The sequence below is a fragment of the Bubalus kerabau genome, chromosome 5 (genome assembly GCF_029407905.1).
Source record: "Bubalus kerabau isolate K-KA32 ecotype Philippines breed swamp buffalo chromosome 5, PCC_UOA_SB_1v2, whole genome shotgun sequence".
In the NCBI taxonomy this organism is placed as follows: Eukaryota; Metazoa; Chordata; class Mammalia; order Artiodactyla; family Bovidae; genus Bubalus; species Bubalus kerabau.
Genome location: NC_073628.1, coordinates 50,220,600 through 50,238,555, shown reverse-complemented (window position 1 = coordinate 50,238,555; position 17,956 = coordinate 50,220,600). Strand labels below are relative to the sequence as shown.

General features: G+C 45.6%; 1 protein-coding gene across 1 annotated transcript in view; it reads right to left on the bottom strand.

The window, feature by feature from the left end:
• FAT3 (FAT atypical cadherin 3) overlaps nucleotides 1-17,956 on the bottom strand; it is a 694,359-nt gene that overhangs the window by 61,059 nt on the left and 615,344 nt on the right. Inside the window, exons 15-18 of the mRNA XM_055581629.1 lie at nucleotides 12,407-12,796; nucleotides 6,418-6,632; nucleotides 5,055-5,192; nucleotides 3,691-3,834 (exon numbers count right to left, since the gene is read on the bottom strand). Coding sequence (XP_055437604.1) covers nucleotides 3,691-3,834; nucleotides 5,055-5,192; nucleotides 6,418-6,632; nucleotides 12,407-12,796 — 887 coding nt within the window. The remainder of the gene's footprint in view (nucleotides 1-3,690; nucleotides 3,835-5,054; nucleotides 5,193-6,417; nucleotides 6,633-12,406; nucleotides 12,797-17,956) is intronic.

Below are 17,956 nucleotides of genomic sequence, written 5' to 3'. Positions count from 1 at the left end.
GGGCTTAAAGTGCTAAACAAACTGCTTATGGAAGACTGATTTTAATGAGGAGCAGTTCTAGCCTGATGGCCAATCCCTCTTTGACAAATGAGATGGCTCCTATCAATAGCCCCTGCTAGAACAGCACAAAGTGCTTAAAGGCAGCCTGTCATTGTGGGCAGGGAATACTCTCTTCTGAAGACAGACCTGAATTCAAATGCTGACTCCAGCACTTTACAGCTGCCTGACCTTGGGTGAGCTACTGAACCTCCCAGATCCTAACCTCCTTCACTCTAAACCAGGGGCTGGGCCACAATGGGGACAGATGTACAGAAAGCACTTGACACTTGAGAGAACCCCACTGGCGAAATTTTTCTTATCAATGTTTATTAATCAGTTGCAGTGAAAGAATCAGGCTCTTTTCATACCAGCTGGGAGAAATACCAACAACCTCAGATATGCAGATGACACCACCCTAATGGCAGAAATTGAAGAGGAACTAAAGAGCCTTTTGATGAAGGTGAAAGAGGACAGTGAAAAAGCTGGCTTAAAACTCAACATTCCAGCCATAGAAGGAACATACCTCAACATAATAAAAGCCATATATGATAAACCCACAGCAAACATTATCTTCAATGGGGAAAAATTGAAAGCATTTCCCCTAAAGTCAGGAACAAGACAAGGGTGCCCACTCTTACCACTACTATTCAACATAGTTTTAGAAGTTTTAGCCACAGCAATCAGAGAAAAAAAAGAAATAAAAGGAATCCAGATTGGAAAAGAAATAAAACTCTCACTGTTTGCAGATGACATGATCCTCTACATAGAAAACCCTAAAGACACCATCAGAAAATTACTAGAGCTAATCAATGAATATAGTAAAGTTGCAGGATATAAAATTAACACACAGAAATCTCTTGCATACCTACATAGTAACAATGAGAAACCAGAAAGAGAAATTAAGGAAACAATTCCATTCACCATTGCAACGAAAAGAATAAAATACTTAGGAATAAATATTACTAGAGCTAATCAATGAATATAGTAAAGTTGCAGGATATAAAATTAACACACAGAAATCTCTTGCATACCTACATAGTAACAATGAGAAACCAGAAAGAGAAATTAAGGAAACAATTCCATTCACCATTGCAACGAAAAGAATAAAATACTTAGGAATAAATCTACCTAAAGAAACAAAAGACCTATATATAGAAAACTATAAAACACTGATGAAAGAAATGAAAGATGACACAAATAGATGGAGAAATATACCATGTTCATGGATTGGAAGAATCAACATAGTGAAAATCAGTATACTACCCAAAGCAATCTAAAGATTCAATGCAATCCCTATCAAGCTACCAACAGTATTTTTCACAGAACTAGAACAAATAATTTCACAATTTGTATGGAAATACAAAAAAACCTTGAATAGCCAAAGCAATCTTGAGAAAGAAGAATGGAACTGGAGGAATCAACCTACCTGACTTCAGACTATACTACAGAGCTACAGTCATTAAGACAGTATGGTACTGGCACGAAGACAGAGACACAGACCAATGGAACAAAATAGAAAGCCCAGAAATAAACCCATACACCTACAGTCACCTTATTTTTGATAAAGGAGGCAAGAATATACAGTGGGGCACAGACAGCCTATTCAATAAATGGTGCTGGGAAAACTGGACAGCCGCATGTAAAAGAATGAAACTAGAACACTTTCTAACACCATACACAAAGATAAACTCAAAATGGTTTAAAGACCTAAATGTAAGTCCAGAAACTATAAAACTCCTAGAGGAAAACAGGCAAAACACTCTCTGACATAAATCACAGCAGGCTCCTCTATGCCCCACCTCCCAGAGTAATGGAAATAAAAGCAAAAATAAACAAATGGGACCTAAGTAAACTGAAAAGCTTTTGCACAATGAAGGAAACTATAAGCAAGGTGAAAAGACAGCTTTCAGAATGGGAGAAAATAATAGCAGCTTATGCAGCTCAATTCCAGAAAAATAAATGACCCAATCAAAAACTGGGCCAAAGAACTAAACAGACATTTCTCCAAAGCAGACATACAGATGGCTAACAAACACATTAAAAGATGCTCAACATGATTCATTATCAGAAAAATGCAAGTCAAAACCACAATGAGGTACCATTTTACGCTGGTCAGAATGGCTGCTATCAAAAAGTCTACAAACAATAAATGCTGGAGAGGGTGTGGAGAAAAGGGAACCCTCTTACACTGTTGGTGGGAATGCAAACTAGTACAGCCACTATGGAGAACAGTGTGGAGATTCCATAAAAATCTGGAAACAGACCTCCCATACAACCCAGCAATCCTACTGCTGGGCATACACACTGAAGAAAGCAGAATTGAAAGAGACACGTGGACCCCAATGTTCATCGCAGCACTGTTTACAATAGCCAGGACATGGAAGCAACCTAGAAGTTGACTGGCAGACAAATGGATAAGAAAGCTGTGGTACATGTACACAATGGAATATTACTCAGCTATTAAAAAGAATGCATTTGAATCAGTTCTAATGAGGTGGATGAAACTGGAGCCTATTATACAGAGCAAAGTAAGTCAGAAAGAAAACTACCAAAACAGTATATTAACACATATATATGGAATTTAGAAAGATGGTAACAATGACCCTGTATGCGAGACAGCAAAAGAGACACAGATGTAAAGGACAGACTTTTGGACTCTGTGGGAGAAGGTGAGGGTGGGATGCTTTGAGAGAGTAGCATTGAAACATGTATATTATCAAATGTGAAACAGATCACCAGTCCAGGTTCTATGCATGAGACAGGGTGCTCAGGGCTGGTGCACTGGGATGACCCTGAGGGATGGGATGGGAGGGAGGTGGGAGGAGGGGTTCAGGATGGGGATGCATGTACACCCATGGCTGATTCATGTCAATGTATGGCAAAAAGCACAGCAATATTGTAAAGTAATTAGCCTCCAATTAAAATAAATAAATTAATAATAAAAAAACCCCTCAACATTAAGAAACCTAAGATCATGGCATGTGGTCCCATCACTTCATGGCAAATAGATGGGGAAACAATGGAAACAGTGAGAGACGTGATTTTCTTGGGCTCTAAAATCACTCTGCTGATAAAGGTTTGCATAAAGCTATGGTTTTTCCAGTAGTCATGTGTGGATCTGAGCGTTGGACTATAATGAAGGTTGAGCGCTGGAGAACTGAGGCTTTCAAATTGTGGCTCTGAAGGAAACTCTTGAGAGTTCCTTGGACAGAAAGGAGATCAAACCAGTCAATACTAAAGGATATCAACCCTGCATATTCATTGGAAGGACTGATGCTGAAGCTGAAACTCCAATACTTTGGCCACCAGGTGTGAAGAGCCGACTCTCTGGGAAAGACTCTGATGCTGGGAAAGATTGAAGGCAGGAGGAAAAGGGGATGACAGAGGATGAGATGGTTGGATTGCGTCATCAACTCAATGGATATGAGTTTGAGAATCTCTGGGAGATGGTGAAGGACAGGAAAGCCTGGCACGCTGCACTCCATGGGGTCGCAAAGAGTCGGACACGACTTAGGGACCAAACAAGAACAACAAATCATGTGATGAGTTGATATTAGGCAGAAACAAGAGTAAGCCATGACAAGGAAACCACAGCAGAGGATGGAGGCTGAGTGCAACAGCACAGGTGCCTGGCAGGCCAGATTTGCTTACCTGAATCACAGCGGTGGCATTAGCAGGTGTAAAGACTGGGCTGTTGTCATTCACATCAGAAATATCGATGTTGACAGTGGCAGTTGAGGACATCGCAGGCATGCCGCTGTCTACTGCTTGGACGAGCAGGGAGTATCCAGACACCTACCAAAGCACAAAGGGCCCACAGTAAAGATCACGGTGCCTGCTTCCTTCTGGGCCCACACAGAGGTGCTGTGGGCTTGCTATGCTCTGCTAAACATGAGCTGTCTTTGCTTTGAGTCTTTGGACCAGGTTTCTCAACCTGGGCACCAGCTGGCATTTGGAGCCAGATCATTCTTTGTTGCCAGGGGATGATCTGTGCATTGTAGGATGTTTAGCAGCACCCCTGGTCTCTACCCACTGGAAGCCAATATTGCCTCTGACCATTTGTCAGAAACAAAAATGTCTCCAAGTGTTGCCAGATGTCCCCTGGGGGCACATCGCCCCTGTTTAGAAGCACGGCTCTTGGCCTTGTTTAAATCACTGCAGTTGCCACCACTGATCTGTCTCCTGTGTCAGTTTTGATACTTCGGGAGTACCTTATGGGGCTCTATCACACAGTGAGATCTTTCTAAGCCTCATGTCTATGGCATCTTTTTCCGTATGTTAACTTCACGTTGAAGACACATTTTTAGTCAAAAAAGACAATGTTTAGAAACTTGGTTTCACCTTGACAGAGGAATCTTCTGAATCATTCTTTCTGACCTAGATACCTTCAGGTAGTCCTTTTGTGTCTTCTCACTTAGGGCCAATGCTGCTCATGAAATCAGGACCACAGAATCCCAATGCTGAATGTACTTTTCTGCCTTCTTGCTTTGGAAGGACAGAAATTCAAACCATTCAGAAATATACACTTTTGCTTTTTCTTTAAAACTTCCCTAAATAAGAAACCATCAGTATCTATTGGAAGCAAGTTCTTTCAAAGGTTTTAATGCAAATATTCCCTGCTGCATTTCAGCCCATTTCTATTTACTCCCATTATTTAGAATGGAGAGTGCTCGCATGCTCAGTTGCTCAGCTCTGTCCAACTTTTTGCCACCCCGTGGACGGTAGCAGTTCTGTGTCCTGTGTAGCCCGCCAGGCTCCTCTGTCCATGGGATTTCCCAGGCAAGAATACTGGAGTGGGCTGCCATTTCCTTCTCCAAGGGATCGTCCCAACCCAGGTATCAAAATCGTGTCTCTGCAGCTCCTGCATTGACAGGTAGATTCTTTACCACTGAGCCACCTGGGAAGCCCATTTAGAATGGAGAACCTCCCTACTTATACTCACAGAATCCATGCCTGATTTCAGTGAAGGGGGTGGGGATCGTGGATGGGAAGGGAGCAGGCCTGAACTAGCTTACCCGTTCCCGGTCCAATTTCTTCTTAACTTTCACAAGTCCCAAGACAGGATCCACAGCAAATTCATTATCCCGGTCTCCATTCACAATGGAAAAACGAATCTGTGCATTGGGCTGGCTGTCTGCATCTTCTGCTATTAGCTTCACAGGACACAAACAAAACAAAGATATGACAGGGGAGACCCAGGAAAGGTCTATTCTTAGGGTCCAGGTCTACACAAATGGGCACTGCTCTGACAGGTTTCTTGGGTGCATTGCTCACCAGTGCCAGCAATCAGGCCCCAGGGGGAGAGATTTTGGGTTAACCTAAGAAGGAAAGCAGCATTACTGGAACTGTTATTTTATTTCTCTTCATTTTCATCTGAATGCAGCCTGATGCTTATTAGGCCTGATTTCCCTCAGTCCTTGAGCCAGTTAAGACAGACCCCAGACTAACTGATAGGGATACTTCAGTAATTCTTTCCCAATTCTGCAAAACAATGATCTCTGCCACTGAGTTGTATGTTTTGTAAACCTATGCACTTCCATGTTAAGGAAGTCCAAGAGAACTTCCTTTTCCACACGGCTAACATGCAGACCCACTGTCTCCTGCTCTGCATTGCTGGTTTGGCATTTGCATGTACAGAAATAGTCTCATATAGTTCCAGGCCCCAGGAGAGAGGGCCTGCAGGGTCTACCAGGGAGGTATAAAGAAGGAACATCCCCAACCTGGTGCTGCAGGAGCCAGGAAGGCACCCCTCCAGCCTAGGGGTGGTGAGGGTCCTGAGGATGGGGCTCCCTGTTTCCCGATGTAACTTTCATATCTAAGAGAACCTGTGTTCTCTTAACACATGTTCTTACTGCTATTAGAAAAAAGTTGCTTCCAGAAAGAGCTCCTCTAAGAGTGGCCAATCGATCTTAAGCTTGATCCTATTTGGAGCTGCCTTACCGTGTGTGTGTGTGTGTGTGTGTGTGTGTGTGCACGTGTGTGTGTGTGTGTATGTATGTGTGTGTGTGTGTTTGGTGTGAGGCAGGTGAAAATAATTTTTTTCTGTCCTTAGACTTGTCATCTAAGTTACAAACTAATAGCAGCTATTAGGAATTAATTCCATGGTCTGTTTTGTTTTCTTGAAAAACATCTACTCCTGGGAGGAAAGTGGTAAAAGATTGCCTACCCTTTGCTGTAAATGAACTTATCAGACCCTCTCTAACAGACAAAAGGGGGGAGGAGCAGCTGAAAGACTGGTGTCTGAGTAGAGTTCCTTGGGGATCAAAGGGAGCCTGAAAGGAGAAAGTGTGAAGAGAATCCAAGAGGGACTTTGCTCACTTTTTCACTCTCTTGAAGACCATTCATCCAAAATACCTAGACCTCTGAAATGGCACCTACCAAAATGACTGAGCCCCCGACCGCAGCGTCTTCACTTATGACAGCACTGTACACGTCCTGGCTGAACTCGGGAGGGCTGTCGTTCACATCCGTGAGGTTGATGCCGACAGTGGCCACAGCGCTGAGGGCAGGCGTCCCGCCGTCTTTCGCTTCCACCACCAGGTAAAACTTGCTGCATGATTCATAGTCCAGGGCCTCAGATACAGAAATACCCCCTTTGAAGAAAAATGGGGAGTTTTAGATTTAATCAGGAAAAAAAGAAACACTCTGGTCAGCAGCTCCACAATCATGGTAATATCTGTGACATCGTCTCCAGCCAAGACTCTGAGATATTCAGGAATTTGTTGACTTAATGCCTGCTGAAAGCATCCCAAAGTCTGATTAACGCTGTCAGTTAAAACACAGCTACCCACCAGACACAACACTGAAGAAATCGAGTCTTTGTTTATTTCTGCAACAGTGTCAGAATCCCTCAAGCAGCTGGAAATCTCTGGCATTATTCACCCTTATGGGAAGAGGGGCAGGAGAAAGTGGCCCCCGGAAATGTCTCCCCAGGATTCCTCCAGAAGACCCAGGCAGACTGGGACTGAGCCAAGATGCATCAATGTGATTCTATGACCTCAACCCTCATCAGTTAGTGTATGTGTGTGCGTGCTAAGTCACTTCTGTTGTGTCCGATTCTGTACTACACTATGGACTGTAACCCACCAGGCTCCTCTGTCCATGAGATTCTCCAGGAAAGAATACTGGAGTCGGTTGCCATTTCCTCCTCCAGGGGATCTTCCCCACCCAGGGACTGAATCCCTGTCTCTATATCTCCTGCATTCACAGACAGGTTCTTTACCAGTAGCACCACCTGGGAAGGACCAGTTAGTATATACTTGTGAACTTCACCTAAGTCTTAAATTGAATTACCCACTAAGGTGCCTTACCTACTCACAATGTGCTTATCTAAAACTTTTAGGTCACAAAGAGGACAAAGAAAATTAAGGATACTGTAACATGCTGGAGAAGGAAACACTTGGGAATCTGTAACCAAAAGAAGTGTGAGTTTAGTGTCCACAACTACAGAGAAGAGCTAACACTCATGAAAGTGAAAGTGAAAGTCACTTAGTCATGTCAGACTCTTTGCGACCCCATGGTCCATACAGTCCATGGAATTCTCCAGGCCAGAATACTGGAGTAGGTAGCCTTTCCCTTCTCCAGGGGATCATCCCAACCCAGGTCTCCTGCATTGCAGGCAGATTCTTTACCAGCTGAACCACAGGGGAAGCCCAAGAATACTGGAGTGGGTAGCCTATCCCTTCTCCAGTTGATCTTCCCTACCCAGGAATCGAACCGGGGTCTCCTGCACTGCAGGTGGATTCTTTGCCAACTGAGTTATCAGGGAAGCCCAACACTCATGGTACAGTTATTTAAGCAGATAAAAAAGGTGAAAGCAGCTAGCTGGATGGCACCCTCACAACGGGCTCCCTGAGTTCTCTTTCCCATCCATCCTAGTCCTTTCTGGTGGGCAACCTAGTCCTGAGTTCAGCAGTTGGTAGTTGATCACTGTGCCGTTTGCAGGAAAGTTCTCAAGGGCATTTCCCTGGTGACTCAGATGGTAAAGAACCCGCCTGCAATGCAGGAGACCTGGGTTCAACCCCTGGGTAGGGAAGATCCCCTGGAGAAGGGAACGGCTATCCTCTCCGGTATTCTCGCCTGGAGAATCCCATGGACAGAGGAGCTTGGGGGGCTACAGTCCATGGGGTCGCAGTTGGACACGGCTGAACAACTAACACTTTCACCTGGAGAACAGTCACTGAGATCAAGGTGAGTACATTTCGTTCATTCTCTTTCCAGACAGGCAGCGTCTCTAGCAGCTAAGGCTGCCTCTACTTAAGGTGAGAAGCAGAAGTCATACTCATAACAAGGGCCTCTTTCTTGCCATAATTAAGTTTTCTTAGCAATTACCACCTCTAGTGCTTTATTTTACATCCCAGTCTCGTTATCCAGAGCCATATTTAAACAGTACTTAACCACTCCTCATGGTATTCATATACAATGGCCATAACTAGACAAGCTAAGGCTAACACATATTTAAATGAGGAAAACTCCCACACATTTTAATTTGAAATAATGACCTTAATAAGCAGGGTTACTGCTGGGAAAAGCAGCTACTGCAATCCTTTCATTAGTTTTCACCCTCCCATTCTAAGGGCAGGGACTATATCTCCTCCAATTTTTTCACCCTCGTGGCATAGCTGTGTTACGTAGAGGTTAGAGAATGTATCCCAGAGTCAGGAAGATCTGAATTCAAATTCTGGATTCCCCACTCCCATCCCCACTTACTCTCACTGGAGGAATTATTTAACCTCCCTGAAGCTGATTTTCTCATATGGAAAAAGGGGGAGATAACTAGCAGGAATCGGTAAATAACAGGAGTCTGGCATATTTGCCATATTAGATGACAGTGCTGCTAATTATGATAGTTTCTTGTTCATACTTACTGGATTATCCAACAGAAAATGGACCTTCTTTACCCTCTGGCTCAAGAAGCGCATATTCCTTGAGAGACAAGGGGATTATGTCCAATGGCCAGAAGGTGTCAGAGACTGACTTTTCTTATCTGTGAATAAGGGACTGCCTTGCTCATTCATGGGAGGGAGGAGGTAAACAAATGAGAATAGCCAGAAAGAATGAAAGGATGGAGCCAAAGCAAAAAGAATACCCAGCTGTGGATGTGACTGGTGATAGAAGCAAGGTCTGATGCTGTAAAGAGCAATATTGCATAGGAACCTGGAATGTCAGGTCCATGAATCAAATCCCTTATGATTATACAGTGGAAGTGAGAAATAGATTTAAGGAACTAGATCTGATAGATAGAGTGCCTGATGAGCTATGGAATGAGGTTCGTGACACTGTACAGGAGACAGGGATCAAGACCATCCCCATGGAAAAGAAATGCAAAAAAGCAAAATGGCTGTCTGGGGAGGCCTTACAAATAGCTGTGAAAAGAAGAGAAGCAAGAAGCAAAGGAGAAAAGGAAAGATATAAACATCTGAATGGAGAGTTCCCAAGAATAGCAAGAAGAGATGAGAAAGCCTTCTTCAGGGATCACTGCAAAGAAATAGAGGAAAACAACAGAATGGGAAAGACTAGAGATCTCTTCAAGAAAATCAGAGATACCAAGGGAACATTTCATGCAAAGATGGGCTCGATAAAGGACAGAAATGGTATGGACCTAACAGAAGCAGAAGATATTAAGAAGAGATGGCAAGAATACACAGAAGAACTGTACAAAAAAGGTCTTCACAACCCAGATAATCACAATGGTGTGATCACTGACCTAGAGCCAGACATCCTGGAATGTGAAGTCAAGTGGGCCTTAGAAAGCATCACTACGAACAAAGCTAGTGGAGGTGATGGAATTCCAGTTGAGCTATTCCAAATCCTGAAAGATGATGCTGTGAAGTGCTGCACTCAATATGCCAGCAAATTTGGAAAACTCTGCAGTGGCCACAGGACTGGAAAAGGTCAGTTTTCATTCCAATCCCAAAGAAAGGCAATGCCAAGGAATGCTCAAACTACTGCACAATTGCACTCATCTCATACGCTAGGAAAGTAATGCTCAAAATTCTCCAAGCCAGGCTTCAGCAATATGTGAACCATGAACTTCCTAATGTTCAAGCTGGTTTTAGAAAAGGCAGAGGAACCAGAGATCAAATTGCCAACATCCGCTGGATCATGGAAAAAGCAAGAGAGTTCCAGAAAAACATCTATTTCTGCTTTATTGACTATGCCAAAGCCTTTGACTGTGTGGATCACAATAAACTGTGGGAAATTCTGAAAGACATGGGAATACCAGACCACCTGACCTGCCTCTTGAGAAATCTGTATGCAGGTCAGGAAGCAACAGTTAGAACTGGACATGGAACAACAGACTGGTTCCAAATAGGAAAAGGAGTACATCAAGGCTGTATATTGTCACCCTGCTTATTTAACTTATATGCAGAGTACATCATGAGAAATGCTGGGCTGGAAGAAGCACAAGCTGGAATCAAGATTGCTGGGAGAAATATCAATAACCTCAGATATGCAGATGATACCACCCTTATGGCAGAAAGTGAAGAGGAACTAAAAAGCCTCTTGATGAAAGTGAAAGTGGAGAGTGAAAAAGTTGGCTTAAAGCTCAACATTTAGAAAATGAAGATCATGGCATCTGGTCCCATCACTTCATGGAAAATAGATGGGGAAACAGTGGAAATGGTGTCAGACTTTATCTTTTTGGGCTCCAAAATGACTGCAGATGGTGACTGCAGCCATGAAATTAAAAGACGCTTACTCCTTGGAAGGAAAGTTATGACCAACCTAGATAGCATATTCAAAAGCAGAGACATTACTTTGTCAACAAAGGTCTGTCTAGTCAAGGCTATGGTTTTTCCTGTGGTCATGTATGGATGTGAGTGTTGGACTGTGAAGAAGGCTGAGCACTGAAGAATTGATGCTTTTGAACTGTGGTGTTGGAGAAGACTCTTGAGAATCCCTTGGACTGCAAGGAGATCCAACCAGTCCATTCTGAAGGAGATCAGCCCTGGGATTTCTTTGGAAGGAATGATGCCAAAGCTGAAACTCCAGTACTTTGGCCACCTCATGAGAAGAGTTGACTCATTGGAAAAGACTCTGATGCTGGGAGGGATTGGGGGCAGGAGGAGAAGGGGACGACAGAGGATGAGATGGCTGGATGGCATCACTGACTCGATGGATGTGAGTCTGGGTGAACTCCAGGAGTTGGTGATGGACAGGGAGGCCTGGCGTGCTGCGATTCATGGGGTCGCAAAGAGTTGGACATGACTGAGCGACTGAAGTGAACTGAACTGAACTGATGAAAGAGCTTGGAGAACATTGATATAAACACTATGAAAATACAAGGATGAGCATGTTTACTTTTCAAAGATCAGCCAAACTTTTTTCTGAATATCCATCTTCATTTACTCAAAGTAGCCTTAATTCATATTAACTCCCTCAGGAAAAGAAAGCCCTGGGGTTCTATTTTTGTTCTCTTGGTTTCTCTCTAGATATCTTTTCCCCAGGGGACGCCACATCATACCCCGAGTTTGCAAAGGTTATGGTGAGAAATGGAAGTGCTCTGGCCAGGAGGAGTGAAAGCGAACATGTTAGTGGCTCAGTCACGTTCAGCTCTTTGCGACTCCATGGACCAGCTGCCTCCATTCATGGGATGTTCCAGGCAAGAATACTGGAGTGGGATGTACCCAGAAGTCGAACCTGGGTCTCTTGCATTGCAGGCAGACTCCTGACTGGCTGAGCCACGAGGGAATTTCTAAGGATGCCCCCTGCCGAATTTCAACTCCATGCTGTGGGCTCACGGGGCAAATCCTTGGCCTGTAGGTTTGCCCTAGGATTTTTCAGATAGGAAAGCTCAGGAGGAGTAGTGTGGTTCAAGATGGGGAGACAGTATTTGCAGACGGAGCCTAAGGGTTTGATTGGGTATCTCTCTTTTCTGTTGGCTTGTTGTGTTAACTTGGGCTGTATGTCTCTCTGTGTGAAGTGCTCCTGGAGATTCGCCTCCACTTGGCCTGTCCGCACTCAGGCTGTGGGTCTCTGGTCACCTCCCAAGGCAGACATTAAAGAGTGATCAGCGTGGTCACCTTGAGACCTTCTCAACTCAGCACCCAGCCAGCTGGAATGGCCACTGTGTTTGATTCTAGCCCCTGGAGAGGGAAATGGCAACCCACTCCAGTATTCTTGCCTGGAGAATCCCATGGACAGAGGAGCCTGACAGGTTCATGGGGTTGCAAAGAGTCGGACATGACTGAGCAACTTCACTTCATCCTTAGAACAGAGCATCATAGGGCACTCTGGAGTCTGGGTGTAGGTCCTGCTAGGAGATTTGTTGGTCCACTTAGAAGGATGATTGATTAGAAAGGGCTAGGAGGAGAAGCAGGGTATGGCATAGCCTTGCATGCTAAGTACGTTGCTGTTTACCCACCTGTCTTTGGATTGATCCTAAATTTCCCCTGCTCATTTCCAGACCGGATGAGATAAGTAATCTCAGCATTTGTGCCTATATCTTTGCTGGTGGCAAAAACAGCAAGGACTTGGGTGCCAGGGGAGGTGTCCTCAGGCACTGACACCAGGTAGTCCCTCCTTTCGAACACAGGGGGGTTGTCGTTGACATCCAGAACGGTGATGCTGATGGTGGCCAGAGAGGACAGCGCCCGGCCTGGGCTTTGGTCGGTGGCCTGCACGCGAAGGGTGTAGGAGGACTGCTGCTCTCGGTCCAGTGGGCGCTCCAGGACGACGATGCCAGACGAGCTGTCCACGGAGAAGAACCCATCGGCCGAGTCGGCCAGGGAGTACACGACCTTCCTGTTGACACCTGCGGGAGACAGAGGGCGGGAGTGAACAGGGGCGTGGCCGGACGCCCTCTGCAGAGGAGGACGGCTCTGCCAACTGTCTAAGGGACATGCAAAGGAGCACGGGAGCTGTAGCAAGGTTCCTACAGCTTTGGTCCCACAGCAAGTTCAGCTTGTAAAATATATACACCCAGACCAAACGGTAAAGAAATGGAAAACACTGGCCTCGAATATCAGAAAGAGCTGGATCTAAAGCAGAATGCCTTGCAGGCGTCACGCTGCTATAAGTCTTTAACTAATGTTTTCAAATAACTGACTAGCTGTCTTGATCACGTTAGAGAGACTGACTTCAATTCTTTTGGCTCTTGTGGTTTCCAGAAGTCACATTCTTTCTTACCTGCCTATGTCAAATAAGATGAAAATGATTTGGAAAGAAGAAAGAATATATAGGCTATAATTATTCAAACCCTCGACCAATTTCTTTATATATTTATAATCCCCATCTGAAACTATTCTATTGAGGATTACCATATATTTTCTAATAAACAAGCCAGGAGCCTTAAAAAAAGAAAAAAGAAATAGTTGAGTCTTCTTAATATATTAAAGAATCCCATGAGTTTAAACTCTAAGATGTCAATAAGTATAAGGATCAAGATGTGCCACAGAAAGAGAAATATAAATTAATGAATTAATTACTTTGAAACATTTTTATCTAGAATCTATCAGACATTATTCTAGGGGCTAGAGAGTCCCAAAATGGTAAGGGTCTGACATTTCATGAAGGAAAATATTACATTCTGTTGAGTGTAAATAAGACATGAACAAGAACAATTAATCTGTAAAATATATGGGATGTGGGGGAGGAAAAGGGAGAAAAATGAAGCCATGAGTGGGGGGATCATGAGTGCTGGGGGAGAGGGAGGTTGGGAGCTGGAGGGAAGGCAGTGGTTATTTCAATACAGCGGTGGGAAGTTTGCACTTGAGTGAAGATGCAAAGGAGGGGAGGAGGGGGCAGCGCAGACATCTGGGGAAGAGACGGCAGGTGGGGACCCCCGGGAGCAGGGGCGTTCGTGAGTCAGGCTGGTGTGACTGAGGAGATGCGGGAGCGCATCGGCATAACCAGAGCCGAGGAGAAACACATGGAGGGAGAGAGACACGGGAGGAGGGAGACGTGGGATGAGGAAGACGCGGGAGGAGGGAGACGTGGGACGAGGAAGACGCGGGAGGAGAGAGAGGTGGGAGGAGGGAGACGTGGGAGGAGGGGGATGAGGGAGGAAGGGGATGCGGGAGGAGGGAGACATGGGAAGAGGAGGACGTGGGAGGAGGGAGATGCGGGAGGAGGGAGATATGGGAGGAGGGAGACACAGGAGGAGAGGGACGCAGGAGGAGAGAGAGGTGGGAGGAGGGAGATGTGGGAGGAGGGAGACGCGGGAGGAGAGGGACGTGGGAGGAGGGGGATGCGGGAGGAGGGAGACACGGGAAGAGGAGGACGTGGGAGGAGGGAGATGCGGGAGGCGAGAGAGGCAGGAGGAGGCAGACGCGGGAGGAGGGAGACGTGGGAGGAGGAAGGGGACGCAGTGGGAGGGAGACGCGGGAGGAGGAGGAGAGAGGCGGGGGAGGAGGGAGACTGGGTAAGGAGGGAGACATGGGGGGAGGAAGGGGACACAGGAGGAAGGAGATGTGGGAGGAGGGAGACGTGGGAGGAGGAAGGAGACGCGGGGGTAAGGAGATGCTGGAGGAGGAGAGACGCGGGGGGAGGAGGGGGACGCGGGAGGAGGGAGACGTGGGAGGAGGGAGACGTGGGAGGAGGAAGGGGACGCGGGGGTAAGGAGATGCTGGAGGAGGAGAGACGCGGGGGGAGGAGGGGGACGCGGGAGGAGGGAGACGTGGGAGGAGGGAGACGTGGGAGGAGGAAGGGGACGCGGGGGTAAGGAGATGCTGGAGGAGGAGAGACGCGGGGGGAGGAGGGGGACGCGGGAGGAGGGAGACGTGGGAGGAGGAAGGGGATGCGTGGGGAGGGAGAAGCGGGAGGAGAAGGTGAGACGCGAGAGGAGGAGGGGGAGGTGGAGGGAGGAGGGGGAGGCGGGGGAGGCGGGGGCAGGCGGGGGGAGGAGGGGGAGGCGTAAGAGTGGGGAGGCGAGAGCAGGGCGCTGACAGCATGGGGCAGATTTCACGGGCGATGGTCCCGGTGGTGAGGTGGGAGGCCTGGTGGCTCTGAGAAGGAGGCACGTGATGTGACTCAGCTATTCACAGGCGCTCAGGCGGCTGGTGCTGAACAGAACAGCAAGACAGAAGGCAGAAAAGACACGGGCCTCCCAGTGTCCAGAGCAGCGCTATGTACAACAGCCAAGACACACAGGCAACCGAAGTCGACATCAAGAGAGGAATGGATAAAACAGATACAGCATATATATACAATGGAATATTACTCAGCCATAAAAGAAATGAAATTGGGCCATTTGTAGGGGTGTGGATGGACCTAGAGTGAAGTGAGTCAGAAAGAGAAAAACAAATATTGGATATTAATGCATATACGTGGAATCTAGAAATATGGTACAGATGATCTTATCTGCAATAGAGAAACAGAGCTGCAGACATAGAAAACAAATGTATGGATGTTAAGGGGACAAATGGGGAGTTGGGGTGGGATAAATTGGGACTAGGATGGACATATACACGCTGTTGATGCTATGTACAAAATAGATAACTAACGAGAACCTACTGGATAGCTTGGGGAACCCTATTCGGTGCTCTGTGGTAACCTGAATGGGAAGGAAATTCAAAAAAGAGGGGATATATGTTTATATATAGCTAATTCACTTTGCTGAACAGTAGAAGCTATTAATATTAATTATTAAATAGGACAACATTGTGAAGCAACTATGCCCCAATAAAATGTAGAAACAAGCAAAAAGACAGGAAGAGGAGACATGCTGGCAGTCCCTGCAGGAAGACGGGCAGTGATAAGGGCAGCTGGGACAGACGGTGGAGCTGGGGGTGAGAGGCAGTCAGGCTCCAGGTGTACTCTGAACAGGCAGGAGTGAGAAGTGAGGGGCCCAAATGAATTCAGAATTTGGAGATGGGGAGAATAGGTGGAGCTGGCAGGGCATGGATGTAAATGTCAGAGAAGATCCCAGAATGACTATTGGGTTTTTGTCTGAGCCACTGAAAAGATGAGGTTTTCATCAGCTACCATGAAGGGCTTCCCAGGTGGCACCAGTGATAAAGAATCCGCTTGCCAATGCAGAAGATGTGAGAGACTTGGGTTTGATCCCTGGGTTGGAAAGATTCCCCTGGAGGAGGAAATGGTAACCCACTCCAGTGTTCTTGCCTGGAGAATCCTATGGACAGAGGAGCCTGGTGGACTACAGTCTATAGGATTGCAGAGTTGGACACAACTGAAGTGACTTAGCACACACACATGCCATGAAGAGGGCTGAAGGAGGACTAAAATCTGATCAAAAGATAATGGGCCCCATTGGGATATAGACTGAGTGTGAGATGGGCATTTTATATTTAAGTGGAGATTCAAGTAGAAAGTTTGTATAGGAGGCTGGAGATCAGAGGAGATGTCCAAACTGGAGTTATATTTTGAAAGGTCATCAGCATTCAGAGAACCAGCAGAGCCATAAATGGATGTGATCGTAAGGGAATATAAAGAAAAAAAAAAAAAAGAAAAAGAAAAGAAATCCAATGGCCAGCAAGCCTAGAGCATCCCAACAAAGAAGGGAGAGATTTTGTCAGAGGGTGGTTTCTAGTTCTATGACTCAAAGAAATGCACTTTGTTATCAAAATGTCATTTTACCTTAATATATACTAAAGCTAAAACATACAAACCAGGAAATGTCCATTAACAACCAACGAATCAGTGAATGATGATTGGATCAACTTTTGGTTCTGAAGATTGATTATACTATTTTTATCCTAGGGTCTCAGCACTTCAAAATGGTTTATTATAAGCCTCCAAGTCTCTAGGAGTTATAGTTTATAAGCAAAATAGAACAACTTCATGGGTGGAAAAGCATCATGTTGTCCTAAATGCTCTTAATGAAGACAGTATGACAGCTACCTGAAAATGTCTTTTGTGAATCACAGATCCTTAGAATATAAGCTCTTAGAGGGAGGACCTACATATGTGCTGTTTTCTCTTATACCATCTCACCATGGGGACAGGCCTTTGGCATTAATAAGAGGTAAACATTTTATTCCCTCAGCGTACAATTTCCCTTAAGCCAAAATTCCCAGCAAACCAATAAAATCACGTATCTGGAGGGAATGACATAAACTGCATTATGTGGCTTTAACCAAAAGGTCAACATTGAGAGTCTGCCCTTGGTTCCATTCCAGAGAGGCCATTTTCCCCAAAGTTTCATCATTTACTTTTATTTCTCTTTCAAAACCATCACCCTGTGATATATAAACACCAACCTCTGATTTTATTGGTGCTGGGATTAAAAACAAGAAGTCATTCCTATTTCCTTGCTGCCCCTTGAAATAAGGCCCCAAAGCAAAGCTTTAGGGATGCTTTCTGGCTATTTTTAGAAGTGGCTGCAAGACTAAATTATCCATCATACACTCCTGGGGTGAATACATGGAGGACTGCAGAGGTGATCAAGCTTTTACCTGAAAGAGAATAACCCTGCCTGAGTGTCTGAGTGACTATGTCCTAGAAGCTGCCCTGACCGATCTGATGGCCTTGGGACACCTCTCAAAGGGCACAAAGATGAATTCATGGAAACACACCGGCAATTGACATAAATATACCACTTCCTTCCTTGTTAGTTGCTTAGTTGTGTCTGACTTTGTGCAAACCCGTGGACTGTAGCCTGCCACACTCCACTGTCCAGGGGATTTTCCAGGGAAGAATACCGGAATGGGTTGTCATTCTCTTCTCCAGGGGATCTTTCTGACCCAGGGATAGAACCTAGGTCTACCGAATTGCAGGCAGATTCTTGACTGTCTGAGCCACCAGGGAAGACCAAGAATACTGGAGTGGGTTGCCATTTCTTTCTCCAGGGTATCTTCCCCTAGGAATCAAACCTGGGTTTCCTGCATTATAGGTAGATTCTTTACCAACTGAGCCACAAGGGAAGCCCAAATATACCACATGGGTTTTCAAATCACATATTCCCTGGGAATTTGACTCCCCGCCAGCATATGGAACACCACTATCCCCAACAAAT